We start from the raw sequence: 26370 nt of genomic DNA, 5'->3' as shown, positions 1-26370 counted from the left end.
CAATGCTTCGTGAAGACCAGGCACTTTGTGTGGCACAGATTGTTGCCAGCGAATTCGTTTCGGATGTCTTCAAATCTAGACCCCCGGAACAATACTGTTATGTGTAACTCCCAAGGAACTCACATCTTCGACTGCTCACGAGCTTTTTGGTTGTTCAAAAGCTTCAACAAGAAACCCTGAGCATCTTCACGCTCCATGAACACCTCTAACATTCGAATGCCTTGCCCACTTCTAAACGTGTCTGACTTCATGGCCTCTTCTAATTCGCCCCAAGTTTTTGCCGAGAATGTATTGTTCGCAACTTCCTCTTCTGTGGCGCCGAACATGTTCAGCGCTTGCAAATACCTCCAAGAAGCAATGTCGTTATAAGTTTGCTTGCGCCCATGAATGACACGTTCGATGGTGTAGCCATCATTGTTGATGACTACAATGACAATGTTCAACTTCTCCCTGATCATAGTGCTGATCTCTTGGACGGTCATTTGTAGACTTCCATCTCCAATGAACAGAACCACTCGGTCTTCAGAGTCGCTTGTGCTGCCGGATCTCTTCTTCCATTTGTTCGAGTCGCGCTGCGCCATTGCGGCTCCAAGGGCAGCTGGCAGCATGTAACCGATGCTAAGCCAAGTAACAGCGGTGAAGTAGTAACTTCCAGAAGGAAGCACAAGATCACGAGTTCCATGAGAGGCCGTGCCTGTCTCACCCATGACGATATCGCCAGGCTTGAGCAGAGGATTGATGATACGATAAAAGTCCTTCTGGGTGGGTAGAGCTAGGGTTACCACAGACGGAGGTGCCGAATTTTCTTTGGAGGGGCCTGCTGGTTTTGAAATCTTGCTGCGATCTAGCTGCTTTAAGAGGCTTGCTACCAGATTTTTGTTCGATATATCACGAGTGATGTCGCTTCCGATCTTGACGTGTCGTTCAGAGAACGATACTGAGATCGCTTGCTTCGGTATAGTCGAGAACAAAGCAGTGTTAGTGCTGCTAAAGTGAGGCCCGAATATCAGAGCAAGATCGGACGACTCAAAATAGGCCTTTGCATCCTCACTGCCCAAGTCGGCGTTGTATATACCTTGGAAGCTTGCCAAATGCTCATCAACTAGACCCTTACCAAAGGGTGACGTCCACACTGGCCAGCCTGTAGTCTTGACCAACTCATTTACTCCCTCTAGGACATCCAAGCATCTACTTTCACCGTCCACAAAAATCAGAGGCTTCTTGGCGGAGTGCATCAGCTCAAGAATACGCTTAGAAACTCTTGACTCGCTGTCGCTATCAGAGGCAGCAGGTAGCGATATTTCAGACTTCAGGCCGGCCGCAGGAACCTTTACGTCTACCATGTCGGCCGGGATCTGGATGTATACTGGCCGACTGTGAATCAAAGCCTGTTGTACAGTCACATCAAACTGGTCCGGAGCGGTGCGAGGATCCAGGAGGTTTGTCTGAGCGATCGTCACATGTGTGTGCATTGCCGCAAAGCGATCAAAGTCGCCATCGGCGAACGTATGGTGTACATTGGTACGAGCCTCTTGGGTTGCTCTAGCTGGTGTGCCGACGATAGAGATAATGGGAGCTTTTTCTGCATATGCTCCGGCTATCCCATTGACAGCTGAGAGCTCACCCACACCGAACGTGGTGACTAGAGCACTTACACCATGAATGCGTGCGTAGGCATCAGCGGCGTATGCGGAGTTCAATTCATTACAATTGCCAACCCAGTGCAATCCTGCAGGCTCAACAAAATCCAGAAGCCGAAGGTTATAGTCGCCAGGAACGCCAAACACGGATCGAATGCCAAGTTGATGAAGACGAGTGAATACGTAGTCGGCGAGCGTGATGGTTTCTTGTGATGGTGGAGACATTGTTGAGGTAGTTTGAGATCCAATGATATGAGAACGTACTCACGTCAAGTGACTATACACGATGAATACAGAAGTCGAAGTCCGATAAAGATGCTTGTCATCAGAGCCAGCTGAGACGTATGCTCGGAAACGATGATATGTCGTTGTCATCGGAGTGAGCGGGGCAGGAACGACCGAGGCGTATCCCCAGCCCCTCACAATCTCGCCAAGCCGCTCCCAACCGAACTCGCCGAAGACTCCTATCGAATCGGAGTGATGTGGCATCTCCTTACTCCGACCAAACCATTCCAGAGGGAAAAAACACGATTCGCGTCAAGGAAATTATGCCACCTCGTGAGGCAGCTTGCGAGCCTTGTAGGAGGTCGAAGTTGGCCTGTGATCATGCTCGGCCGGTGTGCACTCGTTGTTTGGGTGCTAACAGAGGCGACGCTTGCGAGTATAGAACTGCACCATTCAAAAGAAGGCGAACAGATTTAGGTCCTTCACCTAGGACTAATATTTCACGGTACACCAAATCAGAGATTTCTACCCTTTTTTTGGTGGTCGTTGATTGTTGTATAGCAATGGCAGTCAATCTCGAGAATCCGAGCCACCACCAACAGCAGCTGCGACGCCAACAATTCGACCGTATCCAAATCCAGGCTTTCAAGGCTCGCTGAGTTCTGCTGCAATTTTCAGTCACATTTCTCCTCGACATCATGAGCCGGGAAGTGCTCAACCAGAACCCGACACTGTGCCTGCTGGGGTGTCCGTGCCTGCATTGCTCGACAACGATGATATTGCTTGTAGACAAGGAACGTCATTGATAAAGTTGCTGCTTGAGGAATACCCATTGAGTACCCTCAAAGATCTGGTCTCGTTCTGGCTTGCCAAGGGCATCAGTCTCTCACATGCTGAGTCTCTGCTGGGTTCATGCGTGGACAGCATGGACGAAGCTTTAAACTCTGGACAACCAACAGACACTTGCATGGAATACTTGACTCGGAACTCACAGAGCCCTTTGCTATTTGGACCGGAAACGACCTTTGAGGCATACGCTGCCCAATTTTCAGGTCACAATGCCCGATTGGAGACGTTAGGTATCTTCTTGTCGGCGGTTGTGAGAGCCACGAATGACGTCCCGTTCTTCCCTACCCTGTACAAGACTGATGAAGACAAATTCAGACTTCGAAAGTTGGCGACTCGACTGAGCGACCATGCTTTAGAAGTCTGCCTTTCACTTGATTGCTTAAACGACCTTCAGCTTGCGTTCCAATACGAAAACTTTATCGTGCACACCTTCGTTGACGGAGACCAGAGTTACAGCTCATGGCGCAGACTAGGCGATGTCATTGCCTCAATGCTCGCTCTTGGTTATCACGAAAGAGTGGAAACGCGTTCGAGAATCCCAAACTTCTTGGTGGAGCTACGGCAAAGTGCATTTGCACGCATATATACCGACGACAAGGAAGTATCTATCTTCCTCGGTCGGCCACCTCGGTTGAGCAGACGATTTTGTCACTTCCGCATACCAATTGCTCTCGACTCGTTTGAAGTCAACACGTCTGTCCCAGGCGGTGAGACCACCGGACAAGCGAACGAGATCAAAATTGACTACAGAGCGGGATGTAGCTGGGCCGCTCTGTGCGCGCTACTAAAAGAAGAAATTCTCGAGTTGTTTATAGAGAAGAACCGCGAACACTGCGCCCAACGGGCCGGCGTTATCTGTGCGAAGGCAGAGGCACAATGGCAGCAACTACCCACGCACATGCGTTACGATGTCGGATGTCTCAATGACTACAGAAGGAGTCCATTCGAACGCGACTTCCTGATCAGTGCTCGGCTCGATCACATACACATTCGCTTTCTTCTACGATTCATCTTACTCAACAACTTGGCACATCCAGACGACGAGATGATCCAGATCGCGCACGAAATGCTCACTTTGGTCGTTCAAGCAGTGCTTGCTCGCGACCGCCTTGCCAATTCTGGAAGTGGTCTTGTGTGGAAAGTCATCCTCTATGGTTTACCAGCTTCTGGCATCATTTTGCTCGCGATCCTCGAGCAGCGCAATCCATATCACTTTGGAGGCTTATCTCGCGCCAAAGTTCTGCAAAACCTGAGAATACTGGTAGCCGAAATCCAGATTGGCGCCTTGTCACATCCCAGAGAGCCGAATTTTGCACTGCTTACACGAGCCGCACAGACAATCGAGAATTTCCTGGATTCGGAGGAGAGACATGATCATCATCCAAATGGTCAAATGAGCACGCATCCAGACGCTGCTCCTGGGCAAATGGGCCCCTGGGCATCCAATTTGAATCTGGAAGCCTGGGACTTTGACCTCGGGTTCTGGGAAAATTTGGCCGAGCATCCCTTCTTGTCTAATCTCGAGTTTCCGACGTAGACACGACTCTACAGTCAGTTGCCAAGTCCCTGGGTCGAAGACTAGAGGCGAAATTCGCCGTAGCAAAATTTGCTCGATCACTCTCCTCCACACTCTTTCTTCAGCCGCCACCCTCATTGCTGCCTGGAATCCCTCCCAGCCTCTATGTACTTTCGAAAGTGTGCTCTACGTACAAGTTCAGCCACGGTGGTGCAGTTGGTAGCATCCCTCGAGTCCAAGTGACTCGGGGAGGCCGCGAGTTCAATCCTCGCTCGTGGTTCTGGACCTTGACTTGGGCGGCCGATGGTTCGTGCGAGCAAGGTTCCTTTTGCTCCATCAACATACATCATTCGGTATCAACTGTGGTGGTTCTCTCCTTATGAAAAGTGCCTTTCTTTTTCCAAATGGGTTTACATCTGCTTGATAGCTTTGTCCTTCTATTTGCAGCCTCAAACTAGTGCAGATGGCAATTTGACTTTCTATGTGTTTCAAGCTGTTACGTCTAATTGATCTTGCGACAAAACGAACCGGAACAGAAGACTGAGAGTGATCTGATTGCTATGATGACCAGGTGAGCCTAAGTGTGACTCTAATTGTCCTCTTTACCATATTCTCACCGACGTAGTAGACGATACGTGAGAACTAGCTACAAAAAGTCTTGGATCAGTATCGATGCAAGTCAGGGTCGGTATATCTGACCATTCTTGGAGATAGGAGCCGCCGGACCGCGTGTTTAGTCTCAGCCCTTCTTGAATTGATGTTGATACGCATGTAGCTACTCATCTGAAACCTCTGTGCTGCCCGGAGCCATTGATACTAGCTAAGAAGCAATTCCCCGATCCGTGTGAAGCTAGTTGTATGACATAAGTTCCAGCCATGCGCGATGTTTCTACCGCGCCCCTACCCGTTCTCATGTTGCCATAGCTTTCCGCATAACTCCTCGCTTCCGTAACAGTCAATTACTACATTAGAACGCTTCAGAAACAGAAGTTGACATTGCCGTCGAAATCCTCCCACAATCCGTTCTCGGGGGGACCATCACTTCTTCTAGGACCTTCACATCCATATGCAAAGGGATCGTATTCTTCGAATCCCTTATCCAGGGTGTAGCACTCAGGCTCGGATAGTTCAGTACCGCGAAGCATACAATCCATGGCTTCTGAGCACCAGCGAGGCGAGAACGTCATGGGAACTCCCTCAATCTTCTCAATCATACCAGCAAGCTGTATCTGCGTGAGGACCTTCATCTGGAGTGAGGTACGTCTGAAGACAGAGACCCAGCTTCCATCGCTGATGGTGATGCCGAGAGACAGATGTCGCAAAGAATGGCCGTGACGCACCAAAAACGCAACTATTGAGTCTTCAGATACAGAGATGTTGCTGAGCATGACATCCCGCAGGCCTTTCATGACCATAGCGTCCAGCATATCGCTACCCACATACTCCTGTGTGCGAGCGAGAGGCGCAAAACCTATCCAGAAAGTCTCCAGAGAGTGCGCTTCGCTTAGTGCGTCCTCAAGATCGAAACCGAATTTGGTTCCTGGGTTGGAACCTAGTCGGTTCCAGCCGATGCGAATATGCTTGAGGCGTGCAAGAGAGTCGAGGTATCCTGTCTCGTTGTAATCATCGCAGCCAAAAGGCAAATCGATGATCATCAGGGAATTCAACCCGGCTTTCTGGTGACTCGCAACTTCCAGGAGTTCAACCATGCCGAAACCAGATGGATCGTGTGATCTGATGCCGGCCCAGGAGCCCCCATGCGGATGGATCTCCTGGAAGATGTCAAGTTTGTTGCGAAGTATCAGCTCCTGTGGCTGTGGCGGGGCAAACACAATGTTGGTGAGGTTGGGACATATCTCAAAGGCTTGAGAGATGAGCTCCAAGAAGCGGGTCTGAAAGTCTAGAGAGGGTTATACAGTGACGAGACGTTGTTGGGCTTTCCAGTAGTGCTCTTGAGAATTTCTGAGGCGCCTGTTCACCTGGTCGGTAGCCTTCTTGAATGACTTGAACGCAAATAGCCAATCGCCACGAGACTGAGCATCGAGGAGCAGAGGGTCGCCGTCCTCATCATAAGCCACATCATCAGGCTTGAAATCCAATCAATCAGGGTAGCCATGTTGCAGATATTGATGGCCATCAATCCAAGCCTGAAGAGTCCACTGCGGTTTGAGGATACTCAGGTCCACCAAGATAGTGGTGATGTGCTTGTTGAGATTTGGGTGTTTGATGATCTCCTCAATCTCATCGCAACTATCTGGGTGCTTGAAGAGGAAGATGCAAAGTAGCAAGTACGGCACGGCGGCAGAAGCGAAGTCCTTTGAGACCAGTCGAATCGGCTTGAGTAGCTTAGGACTTGCACGCAGGAAACTGCAGATGCGCTGCTTCAGCTCGAGAGGGACTCTATCCATGATGACGGCGCATGAATTGGCCAAGAGCGGTGGAGAGGTAGAGTGTAATTTACGCAGGGTTCTAGGGTGCTTGAGGCGTTGGTTGCGTTGATTTGCTAGGAGGCAGATCGGTGTCGAAGTGGAGGGGGAGGCAAGGTCTAGAAAGCGCCAGAAGTGCGAGCGAAGGTCAAGCTTGGAGTGAGCGAAGTGTGAAAACGAGTGAAGTGCGAAAGGTAAGTGAGTCGTTGTGTTTGTATGCCGCGCGAAGTGTTGCAGTGTTTGCTCAAGGCAGTCGCGGACAAAGGCAGCAGTCGACGCGAGCCTTCCTGACTTCTCAATCTGAACACATACCACCACTTTGGAAATAACCGAAACTTATGTATCACATAGGGAAGGAAGTAGAGTAACGTCTAATCGCCATGTCTCGAAAGTTTTTTTTAAAAGGAAATACCAGCATTTACAAGCAAAAAAGAAATCACTGGTCTGGTGGTCGGGAATTTTGTGCTTACCTCTCCATGTCATTGTTGTTGTCGTTGTTATCGTTGTTGTCATTGTTGTCATTGTTGTCCTCCTCTGTCTTCACTTTCTCCCCCCAGTTTCCTCCAGCCTTGAAAGTTTGACTAGACCCCTTACATTTCTCAGGGGCACATGCTTTCAAGGTCGATGTCGAAATTGCTGCGAAATGAGGTGATGATCAGCAGATTCGAACTCGTGGTGTTGGTTGTCGTGGTGTTGTGGTGGATGTATTTACTGACTGCCGGATTGGGTTAGCTGGTGATACGATACGTGGTGGTATGACTACCAGACCATAGATGATTTGTATACTAGTAGGAAAAACTCCTGGTATTAGTATGCCTGGGAAGTAATGAGGGAATGTCAGTATCTCTTCTCAACATTCGTCACTTTTCAAGAGCGTAAGGGGGTAGGAGCAATTACATCCATTGCTTTCGACTTGCTACGTAGTGTCTGACCTTATCTGCTGTTCTCCTCCCATGTCGGACCAGTGCAGTTGAACCCAACAGATGAGAGGTTGTCACACAAGTACTGACTTGGGGCAGTACCGTTAACAGTGTCGACGATATCGATACCAGTAATCTCAATGCCGGTGCAGGGACTTGCGCCAGAGCACTGCATCGATCCCACAACATCACTGACAGCAGTACCGGTCCAATTCTGCAGGCGAATATCACGCAGGTTGAACTTGCTAGTATCACAGCCACCTGATGCGCCATTGTAGCTAGTGCATTGTGTGATGGCGTAAATACCAGTGTTGTTTTCCAAGACAAAATTGGAGAAGGTGATATTGGCTGCGTAACCGATGCCGCCACCTCCACCGTTGGGGGGATATCCGGTTGAGTTGCCAGTCCAAGTCTTGATATAAGCTCCATATCTCATGTTGTAAGAGCGGATGTTGCGAGCAGTGACATTTTCAATGTACTCGAAGGTATTGTCGTACTGACTGATACTGCCGATAGCAACGCCCAGACCCGTGTAAAAGTCGCAGTCCTCGATCAGGATATTGGTACTGTTAGCCTTCATGGCGATGGAGTCATCTCCATTTGTAATATTCCAGCGGCGGAAGGTAATGTTGTTGGCGTAGACCGTGTCAGCACCATCAGTGTTGAGTGATGAGAAGTCAAAGCCAACTGGCTCGTTACCAGTGCTGTTAACGTAGATGTCTTCGAGCAGAACATTCTCGCTGTGGATGACGGTCAATGTCCACATTTGCGAGTCAACAAAACGCGTACCAAGGAAGTTGCTGTCCTTAGTTCCTGTAATCGTGATTTGATGCGGTCGGCCGGGGCTACCTGGATGTCAGTATCCAACTCATCAACACGACCGATGTAAGTGCTTACTAGTTATTAGTGCCGTTCACGAAAGTGTACCATGTCTGTCCAGAGCCATTCAAAGTGGCACGTCCATGTCCGTCCCAATTGATGTTCTCTCCACCAAACAACCAAGCACTTGACTGGTTCTGGTATCCGACTGGAAGAGAATGATTGAGCCAGTAAGGGATGTTAGTGTCCCAGAGCAAAAGACCATTCAGATCGACATCGACATTCTTCAGACCAGTAGTGTTCATGACACTGTGAATGTTGTATGTCTCATTCCGGAAGACGACCTTTCCTCGCGAAGGCTCCTCGTTGTGGCCGCATTTCTCGAAGGCTTCGATGATGGCTGGAGCCGAGTCACCGCCATTTGCACAAGGCTCAACGATGCAGACACGTTCGGAGACGGTGACAACAATCTGAGCGACAGCCAATACTGGCACACCGAGTGCTGCAAGAAGAGTGGCGTACATAATGATCAGATGGGTGAGATATACTTACAGCACAAACAGCAAGGCAGACACCTCAATATATACTCGCTTACCAGCAACACTACGACACTGAGTTGCATTGATCATCGTGAAAATTTCCATGGCACTTGCTGATCGTTACCTCATGGTTGCAGGGACGATCCCCGAGTCGGGGTGCAACAAGGTTATGCTGGAGAGGATGATGTCGAAAGAGCTGGAGAAAAGCCGGAGATGCACGGGACCATGTATTAGTGCTCCACATTATCGGCAATTGATGAGACTGTCGGCATTTGAACCCCACCATTTGCATACAAGCTTCATCTATTTTGTGCCGATGTGATCAAGAACAGGCATTGTTTGCAGGAAGCCTCTGGGTAAGGACGGACGAGTGTGAGAAGAAGAACATGAGGGCGCATCATGATGCATATGTCGGGTATTCATCATTGTTGTAGGTAAAATCGAGATGCTGGACGACATTACATGATTTGGTCATGAGTTACGAGGAAATGCTCATGCAGGCCACTTGGAGGGAGCATCGACGACGGTCCTTGAGAAGCGAGCACTGATTTGATCCTGGGCCTTTTGTTTTTGCTTTGCACCAATACCAGAACGATCCAAGACGGGAGTTGCGTTCATAATGTTGTCGAAGTCGTCGTCTTCAGCACCGCCCACGTCTGAGCCGGACTCGTCATCAGAATCATGTACTGGCTTGGGTTCGGTCTGTGCAAGACGACCTGGTTGCGGCTTGTCATCTGGACCAGCAGGGGCAGGATTTTGGAAAGGCTTCGAGGCAAGCACACGACGGCGAAGCTCTGCCATTTCCTCCTCGTCATCGTCCGAGGGCGGTAAGCCGTAAGGATCACGGTCCTCTTCTTCTTCCTCCTCCTCTTCCTCCTCGTCCTCGTCATCCTTGTCTTCCTTCTCTTGACCGTCGCTCTCCTCATCACTTCCTTCCTCGTCTGACTCGTCGAGCATGCGGGTGCGGTTCAAGTTTCCTCCTCTCCATGCGTCGTCCTCGTTGGCCTCTCTCTCGGCACGGTCCTGGGTGTATTCAGTCTCGATCTTCTCCAGCCAAGCCTCCTCAGCCTTCTTGATGCCAGCCTCGTCCTCGCAGGCAGCATATCTCTTGAGCACGGCTTCATTGATGTCTAGGAAAGCCTGACCGTAGCTGAAGGTGCTGAGGATGTGCTCGGCCCACTCCCTCTTTCCGCAAATCCAGAAACAGGCAGCAAGAGCCTCGACACAGTTCATTCTCCAAGGTTTGCCGTAGTTGGTGGGGTTCGCGGCGATCAGATAGGGCAGAAGTCGTTGGTGAGGACCTCCAATCTTGCCAAAGGGCACCTCGTCGATACGCTTCCAGCTAGCTTCGACAACAGCAGCACCGTACTGCTCGAGGAGATGGGCGTCGGCGGGCGAAATGATAGTCTTTGCATTGGGCGAAACAACAATACCAGCAAACTTCTGGCCAACGTGCAATTCACGCATGAGGCCTAGACGCATCAGACGTTTGCCGCTGCATCGTTTGGCGTCGCAGTGTCCGAGATCCCAGGCGGCGGCCTTGTAAGGAGGCCGCTTGGATGCAGCCTCGTCGACAAGTCCTTCCTCGCCACGAGCTGGCGGCATAGGGCGAGCAGAACGACTGTTTGGGTAGCGCTTGCCCTTGTTGGACATGTCTTTCTTGTGGCGGACCATGTTGACCTGATGTGTCGGTAGTTGGACTGGATGCGTACAGGTCCCGGGTCAGCGACACGTTATGCAAGTACAATGAGTTGAACAGATAGGTTGGATAGATGACGAGATGAGGGGCAGGCAAATTTCGAGGTGGATTGGAAAATCGTCACGAGTCAAGCGCAAGTGTCGAGCTACGTCAGGGTTGAGGGCGCCAAGAGGCTTAGTCCACCACAACGTGGTGCATACCGCTGCCTTCGATTGCTCATCGTCGCTGCTACACTTTTGGACTGATTCTCTTACAAGCGTCAATCCTGTCCAACGGACGCCAGACTTTCTTCTCTCCTCCAAACTTAGCAACCCAACAATCGCCCATCGTGGAGGCGGCATCGGCCAGATACGCGGCGCGGGACCGCTGGGTGCACGAAGGACCAGCTCCCCAAACCCCGCTGCAGCGCTACATTCGTGAGTGTATGCCGTGGCTTGTACCGAGAGTCTGTCCATCTGACCTGTCATCCTAGACAATGCCTGCGACCCTCAGAACTTCGAGCCGAACCTTGCCCTGAATCTCGAGATAGCCGACCTGATCAATGCTAAGAAGGGAAATGCTCCGCGCGAGGCCGCCGTGGCCATTGTCCAGTACATCAACCACCGCAACCCAAATGTATCCATGCTCGCCCTGACCCTCCTCGACATCTGCGTCAAGAACTGCGGTTATGCTTTCCAACTCCAGGTCAGCACAAAGGACTTCCTGAACGAGCTCGTCCGTCGCTTCCCCGAACGCCCTCCTATCCGCGTCACTCGTGTCCAAAGCCGCATCCTCGAGCTTATCGAAGAATGGCGCTCCACCATCTGCGTCACGTCAAAGTACAGGGAGGATCTTGGCTTTATCCGCGACATGCATCGCTTGCTGAGCTACAAGGGCTACACTTTCCCCGAAGTCAAGAAGGAGGATGCCGCTGTGCTCAACCCGACAAACGACCTCCGATCCGCAGAGGAGATGGAAGAGGAGGAACGCGCTGCTCAGTCAGCGAAATTGCAGGAGCTTATCCGCAGGGGTACTCCTCACGATTTGCAGGAAGCCAACAAGCTCATGAAGATTATGGCTGGCTTCGACACTCGCCGCAAGACTGATTACCGTGCAAAGGCTGCTGAGGAGGTTGGCAAGATTCAGCAAAAGGCGAGATTGCTGGAGGAAATGCTCCAAGGTTACAAGCCAGGTGATGAGATCAAGGAGGGCGATGTCTTCGAGGTGAGCACTCTTGTCCACTGTGCGACTCTGTCGTAGACTAACAAAGCTAGGAACTCGCAAACGCATTAGCCAGCGCGCACCCGAAAATCCAAAAGATGTGCGAGGAAGAATCTGAGGACACCGAGGCTGTCGCAAAACTGTTTGAGATCAATGACAGCATTCACAGGACGAGTGAAAGATACAAGCTGATCAAGAAGGGTGATCTGGAAGGCGCTAACAGAATCGCTGCTGGTACTCTGGGCATCAGCGGTGCCGGTGTCAAGAGCGGTCCTAACAACGAGCTGTCATTGATTGACTTTGGCGGTCCCGAGGAGGAAGTCGCCCAGCCTGCTCAATCCCAGCAGTCACAAGCAGCTCCCCAGTCTAAGGGTAATGCTCTTGAGGACGACTTGCTTGGCCTATCAATGGGCGACTCTGCCTACGGCTCGGGTGGTGCCTTGACTTTGGGATCCCCAAGCAACGGCCTTGCCGATCTTGCTGGTCCTTCGAGCTCACAACCAACCCCAGCTCCTGCACTTACTGCTATTCCTCCTCCTGCCCAGCCTCAAGCGGCCAAAGCAAACTACGACCCCTTCGGCATGATTTCCTCTCCTGCTCCCGCCTCAAATGCCTTCAACCAACCTCAACAACAACAAAAAGCCGCCGACCCCTTCGCTGCTCTCTCCGGTAACTCGCGCACCGCATCTCCTTTCCAATTCCAGCAATCCGTCAAGCCTTCACCACCGCCCGCAGCTCCGCAATCAGCTGCATCACTATTGGGCGGTGACGACGAGTGGACGTTCTCCTCTGCTCTGCCTACCCAACCGCAGCAACCTCAGACCAACGTCGTTACTGTTATCGACTCGAGCGTAAGAGCTGTTTTCCACATCTCAAGACCGGCTGGTGCAAACGACTACCTGGCTATTGATGCCAGGATATCAAACAAGACCCCTCAACCCGTCAGCGACTTCACCCTGCAGCTGGCTGTAACAAAGGTATTTTGAAATCTAGCATCAAACGTTTTGAGGATCTCAAATCTGACAGCTGAGTTAGGCATTCTCCCTGCAATTACAACCACAATCTGGACGTAACCTTTCACCAAACCAGGCCGATGGCATTAAGCAAGCCATCCGCTTACAAGGTGTAGCTCCTGGCAAGGGTAGTGCTGTCCGTATGCGATGGCGCGCCAGCTACACCATTGCCGGCCAACCGCGGGAGGAGAGTGGTGAAGTCAGCAACCTGGGCGTGCTTTAGAGCAGTTGTAGAATCTTCTTGCTTTCTCCTGTTGTTTAATACTTTCTTGAGCGTAAAAGACGATACTTGACTTTTCAACGTACCTGTGCGATCTCAAGGTGATCAGACTGATTCGTGCCACAGTGAGTCCCAACATCAGCGGCAGTGGTCTGATGATGAGACCAGGAGTCGCCAGTATTGACGGAACACGATTATCAAGTTGCGGATCTTCCCGCTCATTTCGGGTCTATTCTCAGAAACTAAACGAGGGAGAAATGATCATGATGCTACGGTGGTAGTGGCTAACTAGGTATTGCAGTGTTCGGACTGTGATTACGAGCTGCAAGAAGTGGTACCATCAATTACGGATTCGCGGATCCTCCAGGTGCCTTGTCAAAGGTTCCGATTGCTCGTAGCTGCAAAGGGGCTCTGGTGTTTGTACAAGTATGAGTCGAATGTGCAGCAGTGTATCGTGAGAGTCGTAAACCGATCACAACTGTCGAGGAGTTTATTTTAATGGGGTCATACGACATGGACCGGACATGCGAGGCATTCAAATGATGGCGGCAGCTGTTCACTAAACCGACATCGGTAGAAGTCGCAGGAGGCAAACACGCATCGTCTATTCGGTGACAGAGCGGGTTGCTTGTTGAATATGATACCGGAAGATCATGATTCCAGGTCGTGAGATGAGCTGCTTTATGCGATACGAAAACATGATACACGCAATCTGTGTTCGACAAAGGGAATGAATAGACATGCAAGTCAGACAAAATGCATGTCACGTTACGGCCCGATATCAAGTTCATGCCTGTGTCGCCAGAGCACGTACACGAACGCGTGGTGGCCAGAGGAGACAGATTTGTAGATGCGGGAGTGGCCGAAGCTAAGCTTTCTTGTGAGCCGTGGCACGCTCGGCTCGAACGGAAGTGCAAGCTTGAAGATCACCGACGATGTCATAGAGGTCCAAGTTTTTGTCGGAAGCTGTTCAGAAAGGCGGCGTGCTAATCGATCCAAATTGTTGTTCGCCATCAGTAGAGGACACCATTCCAAAAGGTGAAGCTGAAACTGATTTCTCTCACGGAGTCGGTCGCACTATTCGAATAAGGCCGCAGGAACGATGGCAAGGATGTGGTGATGGGGTGACTTTGTGGTTCGGCCCTATGACGCTGATCCGGAACATTCTCACATGGTCGGAAGCTCGAGGGTGGAAGCAGTTCAGCAGTTGTAGCTTCACTGTTTTCGTCTGGACCCAACACTTCTAGATATAAACCAATTCACCTCCCAGGGCACCATAGCCTTTTCTTTTCTTCTCATCCTCATCCGAGACTCTCCAACCTTCACACCCCTCTTCCACCATGGCTTCGCAAGACATCCGCACGAGCTCGCTCAAGAAGCCCATCACCATCACTGAATACCTCTTTGCTCGCCTGAAGCAATGTGGCGTTAGCTCCGTTCATGGTCTTCCTGGTGACTACAACCTGGTCGCCCTCGACTACCTGGAGAAGGCTGGCCTCAAATGGGTCGGCAACTGCAACGAGCTCAACGCCGGTTACGCTGCCGATGGTTACGCCAGAATCAAGGGTGAGTACAATCTCGAGTCATTCTTGCGATACCACGGGCTGACGATGATTAAGGCTTGTCCGCCCTCGTCACCACCTTCGGTGTTGGTGAGCTCTCAGCCATCAACGCTATTGCCGGTGCCTACTCCGAATACGTCCCCATTGTTCACATCGTCGGCACTCCAGCAACATCAGCACAGAAAGACGGCCTCCTGCTCCACCACACTCTCGGCAACGGCAACTACGATGTCTTCATTGACATGTTCCGCCCGGTCTCCTGCGCCGTCGCCAATCTCAAGGACCCCAACACGGCCGCTGACGAGATCGACCACGTTATCCGCGAATGTTACATCCAATCCCGTCCCGTCTACATTGGTCTGCCCTGCGATATTGTCGAGGACATGATCGAGGGCGAGAGACTTGCTCAGCCCATCGACCTTTCGTACCCCGCCAACCCCGAAGAGCAGGAAGACTACGTCGTGGATGTTGTCCTGAAGTACCTGCACGCAGCCAAGAACCCTGTTATCCTGGTTGATGGTTGTGCCATCCGTCACCGTGCCCAGAAGGAGACTCACGACCTGGTCGTCAAGTCTGGCCTCCCCACATTCGTCGCTCCTCTCGGCAAGGGTTGTGTTGACGAGACTCTTCCCAACTATGGCGGCGTGTACGCCGGAGATGGCTCCAACGAGGGCGTCCGCGACCGTGTCGAGAGTTCAGATCTCGTCATCAGCATTGGTGCCATCAAGTCCGACTTCAACACTGCAGGCTTCACCTTCCGCCAAAGTCAACTGAAGACCATCGACTTCCACTCAAACTACATCCAGGTTCGCTACTCACAGTACCCCGGTGTTCGCATGAACGGTGTCCTCCGTAAGGTCGTCGACAAGATGGGCAAGCTCAATGTCGAGGCTGGACCCAGGCCCACAAACCGCACAAGCAGCCAAGAGAACACCCAAGTCATCACACAGAAGTACTTCTGGCCTCGTCTTGGCCAATGGCTCCGCGAGAACGACATTGTCCTTACTGAGACCGGTACCGCCAACTTTGGTATCTGGGAGACTCGCTTCCCTGCTAAGGTCCAGCTCATCTCTCAGGTCCTATGGGGCTCCATCGGTTACGCGACTGGTTCTGCCCAGGGTGCCGCTCTGGCCGCCAAGGAGCTCGACGAGGAGAAGGGCGAGAAACATCGCACCATCCTGCTCACAGGTGACGGTTCCTTCCAGTTGACCGCTCAAGAGGTCTCGACCATGATCCGCCGCAAGCTGAAGCCCATCATCTTCCTCATCCAGAACGACGGTTACACCATTGAGCGTATGATTCACGGCATGAAGGCCGAGTACAACGACGTTCAAACGTGGAACTACAAGGACCTGGTCCCCGCCTTTGGCGCGAAGGAGGGCGAGTACAAGACCTACACCGTCAAGACACGCGAGGAGCTGGACGAGCTCATGGCCGACGACAACTTCAACGCCGCTCCTTACCTTCAATTCGTCGAGATGTACATGCCCAAGGAGGATGCTCCCGAGGCACTCAAGCTCACTGCTTCGGCAGCCGAGCGCAGAAATGCAAAGGTCCAGGCCTAAAAGGTTTCTGCACCGAAAACAAAGCGGCCTTCTCTTGTGAATATTATTAACGAATAACTTAATTGGTTTCTCCTCTTTGATGAACATAGACTTTAGCGTTTTGCTTTTGAAATCCACTTCTCTTACTCCTTCCTCGTCTCCTCTCCTCCCTGATTATGCGTGTGGCTCCAAGGTTGTCTAGGATCACCTTCTGTAATGTACCAAGCCTTGCTTGAACATTGCGTAGATGCTGGATTTGATGATCCGAGCCCTCGTGGCTACTAGGTCGTCATGATGAATGTGGGTGTCGGCGCTGTCATGGACTTGTTACGCATGAGTGCTCATATATCCCTGTTTCATGACCTGGTTCCAGAGGACTGATGATGGACTCTACGAGCCTCTGCATCGCATATGTGTATCGCAGTGATTTCCTGATCCTCCCAAATGACGTTGTCTTGCATCGCTTGATGGCCGAATGTGTTCCTGCTATCGCGTTTGATGATCGTATCGTGCCATCTCCACCTTTTAACCACCCATCTCAACATCCTTCTCCTCGGCCAACACAGCCAACCTAGCCAACACATCCCTCTGCCTCTGAATCTTATCCTCCAAACCCCTAATCTCCTCCTCCTGCTCCTCAACCCCTCTCTCCATATCCGCCAGCCCACCCAACTCGGCCAACGCTTTCCTAATCCTACTCTTCAAGAACTGAGCAGCCACAGCAGCATCTTTGTATTCCAATTGCTGTGGTGCTGATGTCGGGAGAGCTGAAGCGGAGGTTACGGGTGTATGTGCGGCGTTTCCTGGTGGGAGGGCTGCTGAGGTGTCGGGGGTGTAGACGTTTAGAGAGGGTTCCAGTCGCGAGAGGAGGGCGTGGAGGGGTGGGAGGATGTCGAAGGTTTGGGGTGGGGGGAGGGGTGGTTGGGGGTTTGTGGGTGTTGAGATGAGGGGTGGTGCTGTCGTTGTGGTTGGTGTTGCGTTTGATGACATTTTGTATCCTTTTCTGGCAGAAATGGTTGGCTTTTGATCGAGTTGTAAAGTTGGTGGCGCTTGGAGGGTTTATTATTTGGAGTGGAGCGTTGGACTGGAAGTTTACGTTGGAGTGATGCAGATGACGGAGTTGCTTGCGACTTCTCCGCATAGTGTAGCAGCACTTCCGATGCTCGCGAACATCAGTTTACCTTGACTTCTTCTTCTTCTTCTTACACACCTGAGTAATCAAGTTTCATTGTATGTGAGTTCACTATATAACAGGTCATTGAAAAGTCTCACTAGGTATCGATCAGTATAGAAGTGCGAGTACCTTAGATCGATAACTAGCTGAATTCACATAAACGATTTTGTGCTCGGCACAAACTTTCACAAAGCTCGTCCTCGTAGATCGCTCTGTACATAATTTTGTGGAGATGGTGCCCATGAGCGATGTTCGGGTCCTCTATCTTTTACTTCTTAGCAGGAGTCACTATGACGAACCACGACACACCTCATGCACTTGTACTTCCGGAAGCTGTGCGAGAGGTCCTCGAGTATCTGAACAGAATGTCTTGGTAGTCTCCCCAACTTACAGGCACTGGGAGTCAAAGGACTCAAACCGGACAGTGTAAGCGATGAAGTGATGCTCTGCACCTGCTACAATTCGAGCGACTCCTCGTCTGGAGATTTATTGCAGCAATTATACATCGGTTCTCTCCGCAGGACTTTCTAGAGAATAGTCAGCGGCTGGAAGTTCGGATGGAGTGGCGTGTGGCCTATTCGCCTGTGTCGAACTCGCACAATCTGTCACGTCTTCAGCTTCACATAACAACCGTATTCGATAAGAACCATGGCTTTTTACAAGGCATAGGTGAACACCTTCTCCGGACATAAGACAGAGGAATATATGCTTTGTGATGAGCTTTGGTCTTTGACACGTTTGCATAAGCTATGCCACCTCTGCCTCGCTGGTTAGAGACTGTCGATGTGCGATAAGCTGAAGGACGGAGATTACGTGCAGTTCTACTCGAGCTTCCCGCACTTCCAGCAACTCGTCTTTCGATTCGGGTGGTCTTCCAGCTTCGGCCGCTTTGACTTCGAGCAGAACTTGCGCTCATTTGCACTCCTGCAGCCTGATTCTTGGACTCTTCTACCATAAGCCGTCACCGCTGTGGCCCAGCTTGAGGGATTCCATGATGCAATCCGTATCGTGTCCGAAAGCGGAAAGAACGCTCCAAGACATAGTTGGAGAATGCTCCTGCTGCTGAGAGCGCAGAGTAGTGGACGCCGAACAGGATCCCCAACGATTTGTTCAAGGAAGGCAGTGACGATGCAAGAGCTCGATTAGAGTTGCATCTCAGACGCTGCCGTTGAGCTTTTTGCAATCCACCTGGAGCCGTGTGTAATCGAAGGAGTCTTTCCAGAGGCTGAGCCCTATGCACTGGAGGAATGCATCTCGGAACCCTAGATCATCCCTTGCCTCGAGACGGCCCATCTGTCAGCTTCTCAGTAAGCACGACCTGATGCTGATGATATCTTTCTTTGACACTGATAAGTAGACAGCCTTGGACTAGGTTGTGTGTGGTGATGACCTGGAGGACGATAGCGTTTCTCATATCTCAATCCACGCATCTTGATCTGACATCTTCAGCGAGAACATCTCCGTGCTTCTGTATCATCAAATAGCAGGTCCGGGAGTGTTTCTGGCTTCTGCTGGGCAAGTCGAATGTCTGCCGTCGCGGTCACCTAGACACAAGGAGCAGCGCTTGCCGTTTGCCAGCTGCTTTCGGCTTGCCGGCAAGAAATTGCTCTGTCCTCGAGAAATGGAAGGAGTCGAGCCTGGTCAGTGTGTCGATCTTTCCAAACACAGGGATCGTCGAGCGACAAACATGGTGTTAACGGATCCTGTGTGGTGCTCGAGAGTGGTGTGGGTTCTAGGTCGATAGGCAGAAGGTATGGTAGCAGAAGGCACCACATCTAGTCTCTGCAGGACCTTCCAATGGAAAGATCTTGGAGGCAGAGCACTGTGCAAGCCGACCGGTACCGCTTCGTTACTGAACAAGCGTCGGAGTAGTTCTACGTCGAACGTTCGATGATGTCGTTGCCTGGCGCGACGAACAGCCCGTCGACAGCCGGATAAAGAAGCAAACGACATCTTCTCTCGCAACATACTGAAGCCGTTTCTCCACCTCAAGGTTAGAGATCTGTTGTTTACGCAATCCTCGTCCCCTCGCACGATACTCTCTCCAGTACATTGGAAGATAAATCTTCGTGCTTCCCTCCTTCTTGCAGTACATCAAGACCAAAAGGGTACTCCGACCTGGAGACGCACCTCCGTCTCGTGTCGAGTCGTCTCACCTCGTCCCTGAGGCGGTTTCGTCGACACCTTCGACGTGTCATTCCAGATACCAAAAATTGCGACTGTCAGCCCTCTTTCACAATCAATAAGACTGCTCTACTGTTTTCGTGAGTATCGCCTGCTTGCCATGGCAGCCGAACGCAGAATAGCGATCGAACTGGCCTCTGACCCGGACGAAGCAACCATGAATACCGCTTGCACCGTGGAGGAGCTCCTCTCTATCAATCCTGATACTCGCCAATTGTTTGCTAATAAAATCAACGAAATAACCTTGACCGGTCAATGCTCAGATGAAGTCACACAGCTGGAACACATCAGCTTCCCAAACCTCCGCCGTATGAATGTCAAGCCCCGCGAGCAGGTCTTAGTAGCCGTCCAGCACTTCTTTTTCCGCCTCATCGAGCGCACTATCACACTAGAAGATGTGGCTGTGTGGCTGCATGTCGCGGGTGAGCTCACAAGCTCAAGAGCTTTCTCTCTCCTCTCTGTTCTACCCGTTCTGAAGAGTTTGGAGTTCCGTACACTGGCTGAACCTCTCTTGGTGGGTGTCGCCGCTTCAAAGCAGATCTGCACTCCTGGACGCTTCGCCAGTCTGAGAAAACTCAACCTTTCGGCCAAGAGCCACACCGTTCCCTCCTTGTACTTTTCCCCTCAGCTGGAAGAACTGTCGGTCGATCTAGACGATTCCACCGGACTGACCCGTGAAGGCCTGCTCATCATATCAAAGCTGAAAAACCTCCGCTCTTTGAAGTTATCAGATGAAACCTCAGATGGCAATCTCCACTCGAGCATATCGTGCTCTGGATTAATCTCGTACTTTTCGCACATGAAGATGCTCGAACAACTCGGAATCGCCTTTCTTTTCAGCGACGGCATAGAGCGCAAAGTGTCGACATCTGACCTCATGAGTATCGCAAAGCAACATCCCAAGCTTAGATACCCCAGCCTGCCGCAAATCGATGGGTCCCTCCGACTTGAAACGACACGACGGACCTCTGTTTCCGGAGCTTCATCACCTCTATATATGGGTGAACAAACAGGCCTTCTATCCTCAAGGGTAAATATACATCTGCCTCAATGTTCGCTCGATACCTGACTGACATTCTAATTCCAGTAGTGTATTATGAGACTTCAGATTACTTGTAAGTTGTTTCTTCTGCGACCAAAGTACCTCGGATCTAATCAAGTTTCCCAGCCACTTGCCCACGGAAATTGAGGCTTTCGATTACATGTCTGTGCTGTTTGCTCACTGTCCGAGAATCAGTGTCTTTTCCTTCTTCCACTCTTTCTATTGTCCTGACTGGCTTCCTGTTTGGAGTACCAAGAACAAGATTAGTGAATACGCTGAGATAATCATCAAGGAAAAAATGTACCTCGAGGAGCATCTGGAAAGCGAACTCGGGAACACAATCCTAGACTGGCATATCGCCGGCGTCGGTGTCGAGTACTCGGAGCCTCGCGCGGCCGAGACTACAGAACTTACGGAGCAGCTCACTATCATGGAATAGTGGGCGCGTGAGAGGCGAGCACTCTTTTTGTGGCATTGAAGGAGCAACGAGATTGGATACAGAAAAGCAAGGTCATGTCGTAGCTCTTCTTACGATGCTTTTTTTGGGGCACAAAATACATGGATATGGTATCAAGAAACCTAGAGTTATAGCACAGTAGTCGAGTAATCGAAAGTCTGTCTACTAATGCAATCCCTCGTGATGCATCTTTCAGGTAGAAAAACCATGAAAAGGCACAATACTTTCTCAGATCCATGAGATGTCTCTCAAGAACATTAATCTACCAAGATCCCATTGACCAAGTCACGGTTTCTGAAAACAATCTTACCTTTTTACAGCCCCGTCCTGTAGTAGTAGCCTTTCATGGAGTCAAGGTGATCTTGAAAATCTCAGCCAGAGGCTCAAGGATAGATCGACTCTCCCCCTACCATCTCGCTATAGATATAGCTGTAGAAAGGCACAGTATGATTTCGGACTAATCGCGGTGATCTCTGGGGGGGGGGAAGACGGTTTCCCATCCTCTCCATGATCGTTGTGCCTGGAAATGTAAAAGATCATGCATTCTGACAGCACACTTGGAACCAGCGCGCTTGGATGAAGGGTCGGTTCACCCCACCGTTCTGCGAGCAAGAGGGCTACACGGAGGACAAAATGATTTGCCGCAGCGCCAGCTATCGGTGCTGGGAAAAAAAAAAGCAGAACGGAGCTGCAGAAAGGCAAGATTGGGAAGCGTTTGTTAGAGAGCAATCACCTCGTCAGTTCTCCTTCGTCATGTACTTGGTCGTCGAAATGACTCTGCATTTCTACAGCGCACGTCTGCAGACTCATACCTCAACGAGAGACAAAAGTGCCCTGTAAGTGAGACGGCGTAAGAGCCCGGTATCACGCTCTCCTGGCGTAATCACACGACCAGACAGTCCTAACTACTTGCAGAATAGTCTTCGCAAAGATCGACATCGTCCATGGAGAAGCAGGTTAAAATATTAATTCTGTTATTTCATATCTTCAGTCCAATTGTCCTTTCTGACGTCCTAGCAAGATGTTTTTTCTCATACAGACACAAAAGACGAAAATGTATGACTGGAAAATAACGCCCTTTCATGTCCTTTGATGCAAGAAAAAAGCGACAAAGGAGAAAAAAGCCGACAGATGAGTTCTGACACAAAAATGACTGATGAGGGTGGGACGCTTCGAGGCAAATTTGCAGACATTGTATGTGCAACAAAGTGAAAAGTAGGGTTGGGAACGTCTGTCCAACTCAGACGGAGATGCTGGTAATGGGTATGATGTGATGCTGGCAAAGATGCATATCGAGATTGGTAATGAAAAGTGATCCGCTGGCTCATGCGTGAGTACTCTCGGAGTACTCGATCCATTTGTCGATGGCCATTTTTGGTAATTAATGTTTTCTGAAAGACGTCGGTGTCGAGTTGGCATCTACCGCGTGATGATCAGGCCAAAGCCATCAAGCCAATTACCGCAGGTACCGTAGACACCGGCAATACTGTATCCTCTGGGAGGGATCAAACTACAACTGTTGAATGTGTTAGCACTGGTTCATAGTCGATATTGATGTCAATGTTTTCACTTACCCGCTGCCACCATCTTTGTTGCCGTACCACTCGCTGCGACGGCCACCGCTAGTCAGGATCTGAATGCCATCAATCCAGAGGCCAGCTCTCAGATTGAATCCCAACAATGTTTCTCCAAATCGTGCGTTGATGGGGAACTCATCGCCGCCCTCTTTACCGCCTTTCTTTCCGAATAACTGGTTCTCGCCATCTTCGTACACAAATTCGATACCATCCAGCGCAAATCCATGATACACTCTTATTGATGTCAGAAGCTTGCGCTTCTCGTGTGATGATCGCAAAAGCACTTCCTGAGGCTTGGTTCCGTCCATTTGTGAGAATCCAACCTTTGAGCCTCGGAAGCCCAGTCTGCTGTCAGGAAGCTTGAGCTTCGAGTCCTTGCTCACGTGCTGAGCAAAGTCTGCAACCTCATGCTCGCCTTGTCCGAGGGAAAAGACCTTGATTTTCAGCTTCTTGTTCTTGTTGGCCTCGCCGACCCTCGCTCTCAAGTCGGCTTCTGTCAATGTAATTTGACGAGGTGCGCCTGTGGAGGATCCACTAGAAGGGTCCAAGTACTCGATCCAGTGACGACAAAGATCATCCCCCTCGGTATAGATCTCGATGAAGGCGATGCCGGTGCTTGCGGTGACCAAAGCAGCTCCTTTATCGACAGCCCAGACTTGGATGCTATCTTCCGGAGGGACATTGATATCAGTCGGAAGAGCAAAGCAAGGATGTAATCTGAATCGCAAAGCATCCAAGCGATGCCATGCACACTCATCCTGTTGGAGACAAAGACGCATGCCTTGCGATTTGGTGCGAGTCGAGTAAGGTTCTCTCGTAGTGAAGGTACGGTTCAAACGGACATAATCGCGGAGCATGACACCCGATTCTTGATGGGGACAGCCAAACAGGTGACCAGTCTCATGCATGTGGGCGCCAATCCCGATGTTAGCAGCCTCCCAGTTGCTTCCGCTTTCGTTGCAGTCGTTGGCGACATAGTTGGTGTCGGTTTTTGTGCAATCAGTAAACGCTGGCACAACTTCTTCAAGATGAGCAGGATATGACTGCAGAGAGTGAGAACCGAAGACGGCAAGCTTCACCTGTTCGTCGCCACCACCTAGAGCGGCATGGCCCCTGACTGTACCAGCCTTGGAATCCCAGTGTGTGTCCAAGTACATGCAAGATACGTATTCTTTCTGGCCGGGTCGAGGCTTGAAGTGGTTCTTTACAGCATCCATGGCGATGGAAAACAGATCGCCCTTCTGTTTGGCGGGACCGTATTGTTGGGCAATGTTGAGATCTTGAATCTCGGCGACGGTCTTGTTTAAGGTGATGATGTGGATCTTGGCCTCGTTGCGCATCTGGCCTGTCACAAGATCGCGTCCAGTCAAGCTGCCAGGTTGCCATTCTTCCTCGTAACGGAAACAACGACGCCCGAAACCATGACGGTTCATTTGTTCGCCGGTAAAGGCCTGCCACAGATAAGCAGCCATCCTGAACTTCCTCACGGCAGTCTCCAAGCCGTTACCCTCGGACTTGACACGGTCAGGGACAGCGTCAAATGTGCGGGGTGAGTCTTTTGCAACCAGAATGGCCAAATGAAGAGGTGGTGCCGAGTTCATGGGGAGGTAGTTGATCTGGAAGTAGGAGGAATGAGCAGGTTGGCCGTTGATCTGGCCTTGTGAGGGGCGACGCTGGCGAGGGATGAAGTCTAGACGAAGGCGATTGGGGCCTGGTTGGAGGTATACGAGTGCTTTGAAGTGGGAGTCGCTGACGGGCCAGGACATGGGAGGGAAGCAGTCTTGGTGCGAGCAGACGGTGAGATCACCATCTAAGGGCTGTGACGGGTCGCCGACTTGACCGTATATGAGAAGGACCTTTTGATGGACCCAAGAACCCTCGGATGCGGAGATGACGCGAGGAGCGAGCGGAGAAGTGTATTGCGTGGGCTTGGGGGAGCCGTTGACGGAACCCTGGATTCTTGTCAGCAGTCTGTACAGAAGGCGATGTGCCGAGTCAACTCACAGCGATGCTGTAGCGGCTGCTGTTGTTGTTGGATGGAGCGGGTCTGGCGCCGAGTGGTGGGGTCTTGCTGCCGTTCATGCCAGCCAGATTTGTGCTGGATCCAGAGACACAAGGCATGGAAGGCAGAGGAGGGGATGCGGCGGGAATGGGAGGAGACTTTCCACCAAAGACCGAGTTGAGTGTTGAGGACGACTTGTTGCGCGGCATGTCAGGAACGGGCTCGGCCGTGGTGCCATCTTGCGACCGAGAGTCATTGCTGCTAGAGTGAGAGTGGCCGTCGTTTCCAGAGCTCGTCTTGTCGGTCTTGAAGCTAGCCTTGGACCTCCGGCGGAAGTCTTTCAGAAAGGAAGGCATGGCGGTGGAAGGAGGTCGCTAGTCGCTGGTGGGTGCGACGCTGCAGGACGAGGCACTTTTATGCGCTGCGTACAGACCGTCCTTCGTTGGCAGCAAACAGAGGGATATGGTCGAACGACCTGCGTGGTACCGAATATGCGCAACACGGCGGATGGCTGCTGAGAATGCTGCACTCTGCCGCAACACAAATGGGCCCTGGTCCAGAGTTACGCGTTTCAAGGGCTGGCCAAGCAATTCTCACCGGATGATGATCAGGTCGAGGCAGGTGGGATTTTGTCCTTTCAAGTCTGGCAATGCAAAGTTGCAGAGATTGAGCATGCCTAGGAGGAAGAGGGTAGGCCGGGCAGAGGATACGAGCGCCGTAACCAACTTCGAACCTTGAACCAAGATGAATGTTGAGCTGCTGCCATGAATACTCTCAACCCGCAATTGCATTATCGCATCAACGTCAAAGGTGGTTGGTGCTCGTCCGCACGCTGCCCACTGCCCACTGCCCTCGGCCACTAACCCGACACTAGCGGCGCCACAAATTATGCTTCTCTTGGAAATCGGTGCCGTCATAGTCTGAAATCCATTGGCCGCTCTCCGATGAAACTGTTCGTCCAATAAGCCATGTCTCTGTAGAACGACAGAGGAAGCAGGTGCTTGCAAGTAGAATACAGGATCATGCGGCTCTCACGCTACGAAGGTCTGAGTTGCTGCATGCTGCTATTCATATCCTCGGCCGATCGTCACGAAGCTGTGAGCCAAACAAGAGTCGGCTTTGACGACTCGGCTGCCAAATTCATCACTCCTCCGCGCTTCGATTGCTCCTCTTCCAAGGCAGAGCGAGCCAAGGAAGGGATTTTGTGCAATCCACTCTCTTTTCCTCCTTGGACGAAGGCTTCGAGATTGCTTCATCTGGTCAAAGCCGTCATTCAGGAGAGGAAGATGATTGCTAGTACGAGCAAGGGGAATTGGACATGAAGACTGATTGCGAAGAGTCAAGACTGCTCTGTTGCCGCTGCAACTTGGTCGACAACAAACGCTTGTGTCTGTGTACCTGGAATAAAGAAGTTCAAAACCTCGACTTGACGCGGAGACGTGGTCGATTTATGACGATCCATCAACGGTCCGTCAATAAGCTGGAGTACCTCGAAGCTGCGCACCCCCAGAAGCTGCGCAGCTGCGCAACTGTATACCGCTGTTTCTGATCAATTTATACGACGATACGTAGTTATATTTGGAATTCAATAAGGCATGCCTCGTAACTCTGGTTCAGGAGGTCATTTGAGGCCTGTTCCGCATCAAATTGAGTCGCTCTTGCTGCTGCTCGTGTCTCAACTAGTTNAGTAGCCTCTCGAGCCTTCATAATGATTTCTATGTTCGCAAACTTGGTATTTNGGTTGACTGGTACCTTCTTACGT

General features: G+C 51.1%; 11 protein-coding genes across 11 annotated transcripts; 4 read left to right on the top strand and 7 right to left on the bottom strand.

The window, feature by feature from the left end:
- Positions 1–119: 119 nt before the first annotated feature.
- Positions 120–1865, bottom strand: AUEXF2481DRAFT_33183 (uncharacterized protein; the record flags this gene model as incomplete). The annotated part of the gene is made up of 1 exon (XM_013484273.1): positions 120–1865. One exon carries the CDS (start codon positions 1863–1865, stop codon positions 120–122), a length of 1746 nt encoding a protein of 581 aa, XP_013339727.1.
- Positions 1866–2188: 323 nt separating this feature from the next.
- AUEXF2481DRAFT_70131 (uncharacterized protein) lies at positions 2189–4251 on the top strand (the record flags this gene model as incomplete). The annotated part of the gene is made up of 2 exons (XM_013484315.1): positions 2189–2342; positions 2447–4251. 2 exons carry the CDS (start codon positions 2189–2191, stop codon positions 4249–4251), a joined length of 1959 nt encoding a protein of 652 aa, XP_013339769.1.
- A 556-nt stretch (positions 4252–4807) lies between these two features.
- On the bottom strand, positions 4808–6184 carry AUEXF2481DRAFT_504044 (uncharacterized protein). The gene has a single exon (XM_013484328.1). It carries the CDS (start codon positions 5937–5939, stop codon positions 5208–5210), a length of 732 nt encoding a protein of 243 aa, XP_013339782.1. The 5' UTR covers positions 5940–6184; the 3' UTR covers positions 4808–5207.
- A 1405-nt stretch (positions 6185–7589) lies between these two features.
- On the bottom strand, positions 7590–8919 carry AUEXF2481DRAFT_70152 (glycoside hydrolase family 28 protein; the record flags this gene model as incomplete). The annotated part of the gene is made up of 2 exons (XM_013484319.1): positions 7590–8421; positions 8474–8919. 2 exons carry the CDS (start codon positions 8917–8919, stop codon positions 7590–7592), a joined length of 1278 nt encoding a protein of 425 aa, XP_013339773.1.
- Positions 8920–9426: 507 nt separating this feature from the next.
- Positions 9427–10608, bottom strand: AUEXF2481DRAFT_33179 (uncharacterized protein; the record flags this gene model as incomplete). Its single annotated transcript, XM_013484272.1, has 1 exon — positions 9427–10608. One exon carries the CDS (start codon positions 10606–10608, stop codon positions 9427–9429), a length of 1182 nt encoding a protein of 393 aa, XP_013339726.1.
- A 30-nt stretch (positions 10609–10638) lies between these two features.
- Positions 10639–13069, top strand: AUEXF2481DRAFT_8652 (uncharacterized protein; the record flags this gene model as incomplete). Its single annotated transcript, XM_013484252.1, has 5 exons — positions 10639–10675; positions 10891–11049; positions 11106–11836; positions 11887–12810; positions 12869–13069. The coding sequence occupies 5 exons, from the start codon at positions 10639–10641 to the stop codon at positions 13067–13069; spliced, it is 2052 nt and encodes a 683-aa protein (XP_013339706.1).
- Positions 13070–14406: 1337 nt separating this feature from the next.
- On the top strand, positions 14407–16193 carry AUEXF2481DRAFT_48337 (uncharacterized protein; the record flags this gene model as incomplete). The annotated part of the gene is made up of 2 exons (XM_013484303.1): positions 14407–14632; positions 14686–16193. 2 exons carry the CDS (start codon positions 14407–14409, stop codon positions 16191–16193), a joined length of 1734 nt encoding a protein of 577 aa, XP_013339757.1.
- A 504-nt stretch (positions 16194–16697) lies between these two features.
- On the bottom strand, positions 16698–17162 carry AUEXF2481DRAFT_8650 (uncharacterized protein; the record flags this gene model as incomplete). The annotated part of the gene is made up of 1 exon (XM_013484251.1): positions 16698–17162. The coding sequence occupies one exon, from the start codon at positions 17160–17162 to the stop codon at positions 16698–16700; it is 465 nt and encodes a 154-aa protein (XP_013339705.1).
- A 2374-nt stretch (positions 17163–19536) lies between these two features.
- AUEXF2481DRAFT_504035 (uncharacterized protein) lies at positions 19537–20837 on the top strand. Its single transcript, XM_013484327.1, has 3 exons — positions 19537–20560; positions 20618–20645; positions 20699–20837. The coding sequence occupies exons 1-2, from the start codon at positions 19631–19633 to the stop codon at positions 20618–20620; spliced, it is 933 nt and encodes a 310-aa protein (XP_013339781.1). The 5' UTR covers positions 19537–19630; the 3' UTR covers positions 20621–20645; positions 20699–20837.
- Positions 20838–21965: 1128 nt separating this feature from the next.
- On the bottom strand, positions 21966–22558 carry AUEXF2481DRAFT_504709 (uncharacterized protein). Its single transcript, XM_013484326.1, has one exon. It carries the CDS (start codon positions 22385–22387, stop codon positions 22061–22063), a length of 327 nt encoding a protein of 108 aa, XP_013339780.1. The 5' UTR covers positions 22388–22558; the 3' UTR covers positions 21966–22060.
- AUEXF2481DRAFT_48336 (uncharacterized protein) lies at positions 22449–24727 on the bottom strand (the record flags this gene model as incomplete). The annotated part of the gene is made up of 3 exons (XM_013484302.1): positions 22449–22545; positions 22604–24558; positions 24611–24727. 3 exons carry the CDS (start codon positions 24725–24727, stop codon positions 22449–22451), a joined length of 2169 nt encoding a protein of 722 aa, XP_013339756.1.
- Between the last annotated feature and the right edge of the window lie 1643 nt (positions 24728–26370).

Source organism: Aureobasidium subglaciale, assembly GCF_000721755.1.
Source record: "Aureobasidium subglaciale EXF-2481 unplaced genomic scaffold scaffold_31, whole genome shotgun sequence".
NCBI lineage: Eukaryota > Fungi > Ascomycota > Dothideomycetes > Dothideales > Saccotheciaceae > Aureobasidium > Aureobasidium subglaciale.
This window is presented reverse-complemented; position numbering and strand designations above follow the sequence as displayed.

Coding starts and splice junctions, on each gene's coding strand:
- AUEXF2481DRAFT_504044 (XM_013484328.1), bottom strand. CDS start 5,939: ATGGTTGAACTCCTGGAAGTTGCGAGTCACCAGAAAGCCGGGTTGAAT.
- AUEXF2481DRAFT_504035 (XM_013484327.1), top strand. CDS start 19,631: ATGGCAGCCGAACGCAGAATAGCGATCGAACTGGCCTCTGACCCGGAC.
- AUEXF2481DRAFT_504709 (XM_013484326.1), bottom strand. CDS start 22,387: ATGGATCGAGTACTCCGAGAGTACTCACGCATGAGCCAGCGGATCACT.